This window comes from Vulpes lagopus, chromosome 8, assembly GCF_018345385.1.
Source record: "Vulpes lagopus strain Blue_001 chromosome 8, ASM1834538v1, whole genome shotgun sequence".
NCBI classification, from domain to species: Eukaryota; Metazoa; Chordata; class Mammalia; order Carnivora; family Canidae; genus Vulpes; species Vulpes lagopus.
This window is the reverse complement of record NC_054831.1, coordinates 133,865,391-133,877,345: the sequence shown is the minus strand read 5'-3', so window position 1 is coordinate 133,877,345 and position 11,955 is coordinate 133,865,391. Positions and strand designations below refer to the sequence as shown.

Below are 11,955 nucleotides of genomic sequence, written 5' to 3'. Positions count from 1 at the left end.
GGCCTTGGGGGTGGGGGTCTGGTGGGTGGGATGTGCGGCTGGAGGGCTGGGGGGCTGGAGGGCTGGAGGGCTGGAGGGCTGGGGGGCTGGAGGGCTGGGGGGATGGAGGGACGGAGGACTGGGGGGCTGGAGGGCTGGGCGGCTGGGGGGCTGGAGGGCTGGGGGGATGGAGGGCTGGGGGGATGGAGGGCTGAGGGATGGAGGCCTGGGGGGATGGAGGGCTGGAGGGCTGGAGGGCTGAGGGATGGAGGGCTGAGGGGTGGAGGATGGAGGGCTGGGGGGTGGGGGCCTGGGGGGCTGGTGGGCTGGGGGGCTGGGGGGTGGAGGGCTGGAGGGCTGGGGGGGTGGAGGGCTGGAGGGCTGAGGGCTGGAGGGCTGGGGGGGTGGAGGGCTGGGGGGCTGGGGGGCTGGAGGGCTGGGGGGATGGAGGGCTGGGGGGGTGGAGGGCTGGAGGGCTGAGGGCTGGAGGGCTGGGGGGGTGGAGGGCTGGAGGGCTGGGGGGATGGAGGGCTGGGGGGATGGAGAGCTGGGGGGATGGAGGGATGGAGGGCTGGGGGGATGGAGAGCTGGGGGGATGGAGAGCTGGGGGGATGGAGGGATGGAGGCCTGGGGGGATGGAGGGCTGGAGGGCTGAGGGATGGAGGGCTCGGGGGTGGAGGGCTGGAGGGCTGAGGGACGGAGGGCTGGAGGGCTGGAGGGACGGAGGACTGGAGGCCTGGGGGGCTGGAGGGCTGGAGGGCTGGGGGGATGGAGGGCTGGAGGGCTGAGGGCTGGAGGGCTGGGGGGTGGAGGCCTGGGGCGAGGACGCGGCGGGGCAGGAGCGCGGGCGGCCGACCGGGCTCCCGGGCGCGGCGGGGCCGGCGGGTGCAGGGCGCGCGCCCGCCCGCAGGGGGCGCCGGTTCCCGCCGGCTCCGGGCCGGGCTGTACCACTGCGGCTCCGCGGGGGGGGCGGCGGCGGCGGCGGCGCGGGGCGGCGGGGCCCGGGGGCGGCGGGGCGCGGGCGGGGCGCGGGCGTCGTCGGCCTGGGGCGGGCGGCCCGGCGGCGCGGGGGCGGGGGCGGCGGGCGCGGGGGGCGGCGGCGCGGCTCGGAGGCCTGCCCGGGCCCCCCCGGCCCCCGTGGTAGCGCCGGGACCCAAACAAAGGCGGCGGCGGATAAAAGGCGGCGGCGGCGGGCGCTCGGGCTGCGCTGGGACCCGGACCCGCTCGGGCCGCGCCGTGCTCGGGGTCGGCGGCCCCGCCTCCTGCCGCCGCGGGGCGAGGGCGCGGGCGCGGGCGCGGGCGAGGGCGCGGGGTCCCGCGGGGCGTTCTCCGGGCGCCGCCCCCGGCCGAGGTGAGTGCGCGGGCGCCCCGGGTCGGGCTGCGGGGCTCGGGCTGCGGGGCTGGGGGAGCGCGAGCGGGGCCGGGCTGCGGCTGCGGGGCTGCGGGGGCTGCGGGCTGCGGCTGCGGGGCTCGGGCTGCGGCTGCGGGCGACCCCTGGGGCCTGCGGAGCGACCCCCGCGCCCCTGCTCGGCGCCGACTGCCCGGGGGCTCCGGGTCTGCGGGTCCGCGCGGTCCTCGCCGGGCGCTCGGGGCACAGCGGACCCCGCGGAAGTTGAGCGTCGGTCCCGGAGGCGCGGCCCCCTCGGAGGGCACAGGCCGGCGGCTCCTCGGCTCGGAGCCCCGGGGAGCGGCCGCGGCGGGGCGGGGCGGGGCGGGGCGGGTCCTGCGCACACGCGGGCTCAGCCCGGGGCGAGGGGCCGGGGCCCGGGAGAACTTTTCCCAACTCCCCGGGGAGACCCGCGGCGGCGGGACGGGCCTGGAGACTCCTCTCGGGCTCCCGCGGCCCCGCGGACCCCACCCCGCGCCACTCGCACCCCGCGCGCCCCGCGCACACCGACGCACCCGTGCACACCGCACACCCGTGCACACCGCGCACACCCCGCACATCCCGTGCACACCCCGCGCACCCCCTGCACACCCGTGCACACCGACGCACCCCGCACACACCCGTGCACCCGTGCACACCCTGCACACCTGTGCACACCCTGCACACCTGTGCACACCCGCGCACCCCGTGCACACCCCGCACACCCCGCGCACCCCGCACACACCCGCGCACCCGTGCACACCCTGCACACCTGTGCACACCCGCGCACCCCGTGCACACCCCGCACACCCCGAGCACCCCGTGCACACCCGCGCACCCGTGCACCCTCCCTGGACGCCCACGGGGCTGCCCCGGGACCCAGAGCCGCTCAGCTCCCCGCACGGCGCGCACCTCCTTGGGGACCAGAACACGGAGACGCAGCCCCCCCCCCCATGCAGACCTGAGCTGGCATCTGCCCAATGGAGGAGGAGGCTGTGGCCCCGGGGGAGCCGCGGCAGAAGCCGGGCCCTCGGGAGTCTGATTCTAGGCGCAGAGTCCACTCCGCTTAGCTCACCACGCCGAGCGGCTCCCCTTCCTCCGGCCTTACTCCAGACAAATCTCCTGCACCCAGGCCGCAGCCCTCCCTCTGCATCATTCTGTGCTTGCACTCTCTTTGTTCCCCGCTCTGTTCTTCTCCCCCATGTGTATCTCCCTCCCTCCCCCCTTTTTTGGTCTTTCCCAGTTCGTCCTTCCCAGCTACCTTCAGTCTCTCTCACCAACTTTCCCTCAGCCTGGATGTGACCCAGCACGTCTTTGCTCCAACATGGACACAGTGACCCTTAGGGGGAGCCGACCCCATCCTCCAGGCGGCTTCCTTGCCCCTCCTCCCCTCTCTCTGAGAGTCTGACCCCACCCCTCCCTGCCCAGGGCCACAGCAGCTTCCAGCCCCTCCCAGGGCACCTGTCTAGGGCCAGGTGCCCTAGAGCCCAGCAGCCTCTCCAAGGGGCCCAGATTCCTGTGTTCTGGGATCACAGCGAGCCCCCCACCCCAAGGGGATTTTGAAGGACCCGGTACCCAGGTTCTTGCATCCCCTTTGAAACCTCTTCTGCTTTTGCCCTTAAAAATCCAAAACTGTGATGGAAGCAGAGGTGTCCCAGTGTGATGTGGTGCAAGGAGCCCTGGAGCAGAAGTAGGGACACCTGCATTCCAGTCTCGGCTTGGCCACAGTCTCCCAGTGTGTCCTCGGTCAAGTTACCTCCCTTCCCTGAGCTTCAGGCTCCCCATCTGTGCAAGGACAGGGCTGGCTGACTGACCTTCAAGGGTGTCTGTTTGGCCCTAATGTGGAACATTAACTCATTCTAGAGTGTGGCTAGGATTGAAACATCAGGGTTGTAACCTCAGAGGTTATAGCACCTTCCCCGCCTGCTCAAAGCACCCCCCACCGGTGAATTCATCCCGTCCCCCAAACGAGGGACGTTCAGGCCATTTCCTTCATAGGACCAGAGACGTCAAGTAGTTTTCTTGGGGTCACGTTGCTGAAGCGCATTGGCCAGTGAGGCAGACGCTGTTTCTACTGTGGGTACATCTGCGTGAACCACTGATTCCGCCGGTGGGTGCTCGGTGGATGAATGAATGAGTGAGTGGATCCGGTGAACCTGGATCTCCTGACCCTCAGGGCCTTGGAATGATGGGTTAAGCACATTCCTCTGGTCTCCCCAGCTCCCCTTCACTCGTCCGGTCACGTGAAGGCAGCTGGAGTTGTCTGAGGGAAGGTCCCTCCTCCTGAGTTGAGGTCACTCTGGGCTGGTTGTAAATGGCCACAGAGACGGGACTGGCTGAGAGCAGCGTGAGAGGCCTGCCCGGTGGGTAGGGTCTTGGCAAGCAGCCCCAAATCCCGAAGACTGGACCAAGTCAGCTGTCCGCGGGCAGCTGGCCAAGATCCGAGGCCAGGAGGGAAGACAGTCGCCGCTGCCATTTGACTGAGTGGCCACTTCTTACAGCCCCACGAGCTGAGTCCTGCAGAATCGCCTTTACGGATGAGCACAGTGAGATGCCGAGAGAGGAGGTGGCCTTCCTAAGGGCAGCCCTGCGGGCCACGGTCAGTCATAAAAATAGGCACCCCAAGGCGGCGGTGGTGGTTGAGGCTGACAGTATCGGGTTGCCAAGGATGCCAGCGTTATTAGGATTGGAAGCTCGGTGATTAGCCTCTTTGTTTTTGTTTTTGTTTTTTTTTTCATTTTATTTTCCTTTTCTTTGAAATTATTGCCCCACCTGAACCTGTTGTGCTCCTCCCCCACCCAGATATAGAGAGACCGAGGGCTGGACCGGGGAGGCAAGGGTGTCTGATTGTTAGTGGGTCCCAGCTGAGAGAGAGCTTGTCATTTTAAATCCTCCTCCCCTGTCCACCCGCCCTCACCAGAGCCCGTCTTCTGCCAGAGGAGCCGGGAGCGGTGTCAAAGTCTGTCAAAACACCCTTCCAAGCTGGGTTCCAATTGCCAAGCCCAGGGAAAATAAATAAAGAGGGCAGTGTCGGCCCGAAATAGAAACATGCACCAACTCACAAATATGCATGTTTTCTCAAAGTCGCATTTCACGGGCAGACGGCGCGGCTCCCACTCCAGCTGCTCCACAAAGGCCAGAGGCGTGGATGCTGCGGGACGGCCCGGGAAGGTGGCCCTGCCTGGCCACGGGGACGCCGGCGCCCACTGCTGCTCCGCGGCAGCCGGAAGGCGGGCCCAGGGCGGGAGGGCTGCCGCTGGCCTGCGTCCGTGTGGTCGCCGAAGCTCCTTGGAAACGGGCACCGTCCAAGGCTCCGGGCCTCAGGTCCCCTGCCTCCCGACGGGAGCAGCTGGCACCAGCGGTGCCGACCCTGAGGCCACCAGGGGTTGAGTCCCCACCCGGTATTTACAGACGCGATTTCGCTCAGCCCTGCGACCACCTCACGGAGCAGGGATCGTTATTCCCGTTTAATATACGGGAAACCAAGGTTCAGAGAAGCGACGAGGCTTGACCAAGGCCACACACCCAGAGGAGACCAAGTTGGGGACAGACTGTGATCAAATAAACCGGAAGCCCCTGTTCCGCCCGGTACTGTTTCGAGTGTCCACTCACTCATCCGCCCATTCGTGGAGTGAATAGTCTTAGTCAAGAAACCGTTTACACCACCGTTTGCAAAAGCGTGTGGACTCGTCTGCTGGCCCCACCCAGGGTGACGGGTGACGGGCGCTGCTGTGGCCTGGGTTCAACCCTCGCCGTCCCTCAGGGCCCGGAGCTGGGCACCTGAGGTCACTGGGCTGGGCTGCGGCTGGGGGTTTGGCCTCCGCGTCTTGCACTGTGTCCCCGACCACGGGAGCCCACAGCTGTCGCCTGTGCACGGGCTCGGGTGGGAGCCCCCGCAGAAGCATGGATAGGAGAGGTCGGGGCTTCAAGGGGCGGATGGGGAGTTACTTGGAGGGGCCGAGCTGCCCGGCGTCGCCGGGAGCCAGGCCACTGAGTGTGCAGGCGGCGTCCGGGGGCCCCGTGGGGGAGCTGAGCCCCCTGCGTCGGGGTGCAGTGCCACTGGCTCTCGGGGTGCTGCATCCCGTGCCCCCACCGCGAGCCTGGCCCTGCTGACCTGCCCACGTCCCCACCTACGCATCATCACACAAACCACAAGTCAAGCAAATACAGGACATGTGTCATGTGCCGGGCACCACTAGATGCTTTACGCCCATTAATTGACGTGAACCCCACAGCATCCCAGAGGCGGGTGTTCTTATTCCACCTCGCGGCTGAAGGGACCGAGGCGGGAGAGCTTGGCTCACCTCCCCAGGGTCGAGCAGCTGGCTAGGAGGTAGGTGGAGCCCACACAGCCCCGTTAGCAGCTTTGTTCTGGGGGCAAGGGAGGAGAAAATCTGGAACCAAAGCCAGAGGGAGGAGGAGCTGCTGGGCAGCAGCAGGCTGCTTCTGTTAAACCTCCGGGCCTTGTCACGCTCGCGGGCATCGGCGCCAGCAGGAGCTGCCACTCTGCCAAAGCCTGGAAGGAAGAAGCCGGGTGCGGGATCCCGGGACCGTCCCCGGGGGCCTTGACCACAGCGTCGGGTCTCCCTGGACTCGGGGAGAACCCACTGGGCATGTGGAACCCTGGAGCACGCCTTTGATCCTGGCATCCCGCTTCCCTCCTTTGTTCCTCCCCCTGAGGGAACCGGACCCGGAACCTGGGAAATTCAGAAAAAGCCGTCGTCGCATGGCGGATCTAGGGTCTTGCCGTGTGCCTCGAACTTGACCCCTGGGAATGAGGAAGTAGTGGGGGCCGAGGGAAAAGGAGGGGCTTGGGTTCAGATGCCGGCAGCCGGATCTAGGTCTCTTATAGGGGATGCTCCTTGGAACCAGGGATGGGGTCCTGGGAGACAGTGTCCAGAGGCCTAAGCCTCCTCTGCCGGAAGAAGTCTTCTCCTCAATCCCCCACCCCACAGTCGGCCCGGGCAGCCCCATTGCGTGCCAGGCCCGGCTGCAGAAGCAGAAAAGCCTGTGTGTGTCTCTGTATTGCTCACCAGAGTCTCCCATCCCCTCCCGGCATCTCCTGCCTGGAGCAGAGGTGACAGACGAAAGTGACGGCTTCTCTAGGTCCCCTGACAGAAGTAGAAGGGGGACCCAGGTGTCCTCTGGGGCTCAGAGCACATGATCAAGCAAGCAGGTGTTCTAAGGGTCAGGGGAGCACACTTGGGTGCTCTTCCCAGTTTGAGGTCTCGGCGGGGGTGGGGGGTGGTAGGGAAGGCTCATCCCCGCCCACCCGTCTGCCCGAGGCACCCCACACACGTGCTGGCACCTGGACAACGCGTCCTTTGCCAAACCTTGCTGATGGAGGAGACGTGAATGCCAGCTGGAAGCCGCTCCTACTTGGAGGAGAGCGTGGTGATCTTGTCTCTGGGGGAGGCCGCTTCAGTGGGGCTGAGATGGGCAAAGCGTTGGGCAGACGGGTGCTCCTGGGATGTTTGGGGGGGGGCTGTGTCCCTGTCCTGCCTCCTGGCCTTGGCACCGTCCCGAAGGATCTCTCGTGTTCTTAGCTGGAGAGCTCTGCAGGGCGACCCCTCCCGCCCTCCCCCCCCCCCCCCCCCCCTCCCCCCCCCCCCCCCCCCCCCCCCCCCCCCGATGGTGACGATTCTACTAACAGCCGAGGTATTCGGAATGTTTACTACCTGCCAGGCACTAGGCTTGGAGCCTTATGGGGCATTACGGTTTCATCCTCACACCTGCCCTACGAGGGCGTCGCTATCATTATTCCATTTTAAGGATCAGCAGTGTGAAAGGCAGAGAGGAGAAGCAGCTTGCTGGGGAGCCGTGGAACGTGGGCCAGCTGGCCTCAGGGGCCGTAATCACAGCCACCATATGACGACCGGGTTGATTCGAGTCTGAGGATTGCAGCCGCAGTCCCTTTGGATCCTTCGGTAATCTGAGTAACGTCGCATGGGGCTGTGTCCCGGTTGGCAGGGCAACACGGCTTGACCACTTGCTTCTTGACTGCCAGGCAGCCAAGTGGATCGTGTTGGGGTGTCCAGATGTGAGCAACATCTGGCAGGCTGGCAGGACTTGTCTGGCTTTCCTCCAGATGTTTCCCCTTTTCATCCCGTGTAGACACAGCTGGGACTTGGGTCCCCCTGGACATGCCTGCGTGTGTGAAATCCCTGGTTGAAAGGCGTTTGCTGGTTTTGGAGCATCGTCCTGTGACTTCCCAAAGGCAGGGTGGTGGTTTCAGTCCCCGTCCACCCTCCGGGCCCGAGACACATTAGGCTAACCTGGAAAGAAGCCAGGCTTTGGGACAGCAGCCGGAGAAGAGCCCCCTGGCCCGTCTTCACCGGGGGAGCAGGAAGGAAGCTGCCTGGCGAGGGTTCCAGAGCCTCCTGGAGGAGAGGAGTTCCGGGTGCCGGCCACGTCACAGCACGTCTTCATGGCATCTAGCAAGCGCCGAGGAGCGAGTGCGCTAAGACATGAATGAACGGATTCGCGGGCGAGTGAGTGAGTGGCGAATGCAGCGCTGCTAAGTGGACGTCGATGGCCAGGGCCTTGATTGGACAGAGCCTGGCCCCAAGTACTGGCAAAGGGAAGGGACCTGACCGTGCCCCCTGGGCGCCCTTGACCCTTGCCCTCCCGCTGCACACCCCACCCCCACCCCGCTCTGCAGGACCCTCTGGTCACTGAGCTCCTCTGGCCCCTGGCCATCGGGACCGGGGGCTGCAAAGCTGCTGGAGGTGGCCGCCCCAGCACCTGGGACGTGCAGCGCTCCCCACCTTCCCAGGTGCTCCCCGAGCCCTAGGCCGCCCTGCTTTCTCGCTTCTGTGTCCTGGCCCTTTGGGGATTTTCGACAGCTGGGAGGTGTGTCTGAAAGCTCCCGGAGTCCAGCCCTCCCGTTTGACAAAGTGCAAACTGAGACCCAGGAAGGAGGGCTTAGCCCGAGATCGCAGGCAAATAGGAGCCAGAGCCCCGTTATCATGGAAGGATTTGGGGGGCGCTGCCCCACTGAGCAGGGCAGGGGTGCGCAGAAAGGGGCTGAGGTTCTTGAGCCCCGGAAACTTCACTGGGGTCTCTCCTGGCCTCCGGGGCTGGGAGCAGCGGTGAGTTCCTGGGGCGCCGACTCTCCCAGGCCTCCTAGGGGAAAGGCAGCTGAGCGGAGGGGTGAGATCCGCTCCTCGCCGGGCCCTGGCCCTGACTGCCCGGCTCCCACCCTCAAGTCCTGCGTCTCTGGGCAGGTGCGTCATCGCGGAGCGTGGGCTGAGCCCGCGTGCCTGCCCGTGTGTGCAGGGGTGCGGCCCCCCCACAGGCCGGTGCCCCCCTGGACGCCCCAGCTGACGCGCGCTCATCCGTCCATAGCGCCCCCGTCCCCCTTCCCTGCACGGCCACAAGCCCCGAGGGAGACGGGGAGGCCGCGGGTCAGGAAGGTGGAGCTTGGAGCGTTTCAAACACAGAGGACCCGGAGGAAATGTGGTGCGGTGACGAGAGTGGCAAGCTGATCAGAAATCTGGTTCAAATAATCCCTTCGCTTCTTTTAGCCTCCGTTTTCTTGTTTGCAAATTAGAAATAATCCCTAAGACTTGAAAACCCCATGGGAATGACGGACAGGCTGTAAGTTGCTGCAGAGACGCGAGATTGTTCGGTCCCCCTGGAGGGCAGGGGCAGGGGGTGGCTCTGGCCTGGGACATGGGGGCCTGGGGACGCGAGGGCATCTCCTTGCTGGGTGCTCTCATCCGGCTCTCACCCTTGGCCCCCGGCGAGCCCCATAGCAGGGGCTGGGGCAGCCCCAAGGGCTCAGAGGGGACAGTGGCCCTGAGCTTTCTCCCTTTTTTCCAGGCAGTCAGGCTGGGGCACAGCCTTCCCAGTCGCAGTGGCCTCTCTGGCCTTGAGCCCTTTGCATTATGTGCCTTGTGTCGTTCAGCTTCCAGTTTACCTCCAAGCTTATCTCCTGTGCCGTGAGGTCAAGAAGACTCTTACTATGTCCCTGCACCCACAGATGTGGTCTGGGTGTGCTGCGGGGAGGGTTAGGGCCTCCAAAGCCACCCCCAGACCTAAGGACCCGTGGCCACCTGCTATGTCCCAGCGAAGCTGCTGGCAGCCAGCACATTGCTTAGCTGGTGTCATTGCAGGCCCCTCCCTGCATGTCCCCGAGCCCCCAGTTACACAACAGCTCCCAAATGGGGTGAAAGGGAGCCCTTTCCCCGTCCTTTGTCTCCTTGTCTCGGGCAGAGGCTGAGAATCCTAAGGGAGAGGGTTTGAGGGCGTCTCGCCCCAGAGAGGGGAGGGAGCACCATTCAGGGGTATTAAGTGACTTGCTCTGAGTCACAGAGCAGGTTGGCGGTGGCTGTGGGGGGGGCATCCCTACGCCCAGCCCCGGGGGCCGCTGCTTCTGCCCCAGATGGGGACCCCCTGCTTCCGCCTCCTTCCTCGTCCCTGAGCTCTGAGCCGCGGGGACAGCCGGCTGCAGCCAGGGATGGCAGGGGAATTGTTTTACATTTTTGTTAATCAGGCCTCAGAGGAAGAGAAGGACCCCAAGCTCATCATCCACGAAGGAATCCAATTTGGCTTTTATGGCCTTGGTTATTGGTCGTATTTTGTGGGGATCTTTTTATTTTTCATTAACCCAGTGGTCTGGGGGCTGAGGAGCCGACTGGCTGCGGGGCCCAGGGGGTCCTCCGGGCTCACGCTGAAGTCCAGACGGCGGCCAGGACTTGGGAGACGGTGGGAGGGGGACAGGTTGGCCAAGGCATGTAGTGAGGGATTTCAGGAACCTTCCGGCCCTTCAGGCAAGGGGCGCCTGGGGCCTGGCTGTATTTTATGGGCTCTGTGTTACCGGTTTTATTAAGCTTTCGTTGCCTTTTCTTTAGAGATGCCGAGGCTGCTTGGCAGGCTCGGGGAGCAGGACTCGTGGGTCTGGGCCAGGGGGCCTGAGCTCCAAGGTGGCGAATGGGGGTGGCGGAGGGCAAGAGGGGGCCACCCGGGGGGCTTTCCTCTGGCCAGTGGAGCACAGAGGCTCTGGGCTCTGACATCGGCTGCAGGGGCCCGACCCCAGCCCCACCCTCCCAGAGCTGAGGCTGGATCCGCCGTGGCCTAGTGCCCGGTGCCTGGTGCCACAAAGCACCCCCCTCCCCCGCAGCTTCTCCCTAGGCCTTCGGGCGTCTTTCGCTGCTCGTTGAAGAGCAGATTGGCCGATGTGGGCAGCCCGCGTCCCTCTCTCTGACTGACGTCCCGTGCTGGGCCCGGATGCCATCACTCCTTCCCTCCCGGCGGCTGGAGGAGTGAGCCCTGGCCAGAGATCCGGGAGGCCAAGTCCATCCCGGGACCGGGGAGGGGTGCGGCAAGCCTGCAGGGGGGCAGGTGTGGGCCCTGGGATGGGGGAGGCTGCAGCCTAGAGCCCCCGCTGGGAGAAGTCACTGGGGACTGGGGAGGGTGACCGGGCGGCAGGGTCTTTCAGGGAATGATCCTGGGCCGCTTGCAACAGAATCAGCTACGGAGCAGGTGTGACCGCAGATTCCTGGGGCTCCCCCTTGCCCCCCGCCCCCCGCCGCACCCCCCAGAGTCTGATTGACCGGATCTGGTGGTTTTAACGAGTGCACCTGCCGACGGACCCATCGTGGAGGTGAAGGCCAAGGTGGTAGAGAATACGAGTGGGCTGTGGCCAGCCTAGGGCCCTGCCCGTGTCAGGGGCAGGTTTGGGGGTCTCCGGGCCTCTGAAGTTCATCATGATCGTACCTGCAGCCGTGACTCAGCAAGCACGGTGTCACCATTGCCATTTTACAGAGGAGGACACCGCAGCTCCAGGCCCCCCGCCGGTGGCAGAGCCGCGGTTTGAAGCCAGGTTTCTCCGACTGCAAAGTCCGTGCTTAGCCCCCCACCCCGGGCCCGGCCCTGTGTCTCAGTACCCCACATCCTCCAGCGCGGGGTACGAGAACGCACCGGGTGGGGGGAGCCGGCCGGGCCCTGGCGCGCGCCGGTACTGGAGTCCCCGGGTGATGTATTGACCAGAGCGAAGCTTGTTTGCCGGATTTATATCGCGCCGCTGGGCTGCCGAGCCGGGGCCTAGTTTCCTCACCAGCTGTCAGCCCGGGGAGGCCAGCTGTCCTTCACGCGCTCCGTCCCCGCAGCCCAGGACTCCCCGGGGCTGGGGCAGGGAGGATGGGAGATTTGGGGTCTTCAGGCTGACGGAGGGGCTCGGACGAGCCCCGGGAGCCACCTAACCACACCCCTCCCTCCGCGGATTTGGAGGCCATTCCTCATCTCATTTGAGATACTTGGTAAGACTCCGGGGTTTGGGAGAGAAGACTGTAGGAAGCCCCCGCGTCCCTAATACGGCTCTTGGGCTGAGAGGGGGTGACTGGTGTCAGAGGGGCCTGGGCGCCGGCAGGGCAGGCACTTAGCCAGGGCACCGGGGGGGGGGGGGGGGGGTGGCGGTCTCTCAGATGATGGGACATTGGGACTCAGGAGGACCCTCCCCTCCCTTCCCCACCGCGGATGAGCTGCCTTCGCCAAAGGACCAGACCCAGGGGCAGGGAGCAGACGACACAGGTCCCCTCCTCGGCGCCGGGGGAAGCGGGACTGGATCTCGTTTCCAACTTGCACCCAAATCTCCCAGCCGAAGGGTA

General features: G+C 65.7%; 1 protein-coding gene across 7 annotated transcripts in view; it reads left to right on the top strand.

Annotated features, from left to right (window-relative positions):
- The first annotated feature begins 1,215 nt into the window (after positions 1-1,215).
- Positions 1,216-11,955, top strand: part of DISP3 (dispatched RND transporter family member 3) — a 51,321-nt gene continuing 40,581 nt past the window's right edge. The window contains exons 1-3 of one of the 7 annotated variants that reach the window (XM_041765265.1): positions 1,216-1,330; positions 7,118-7,272; positions 7,460-8,436. In XM_041765265.1, the coding sequence (XP_041621199.1) occupies positions 8,314-8,436 (123 nt within the window). In that variant the 5' untranslated portion in view covers positions 1,216-1,330; positions 7,118-7,272; positions 7,460-8,313. Of the gene's footprint in view, positions 1,331-3,343; positions 3,945-7,117; positions 8,437-11,955 lie in introns of all 7 variants that reach the window. The other 6 variants (XM_041765258.1, XM_041765256.1, XM_041765263.1 and 3 more) reach the window with 6 other exon arrangements.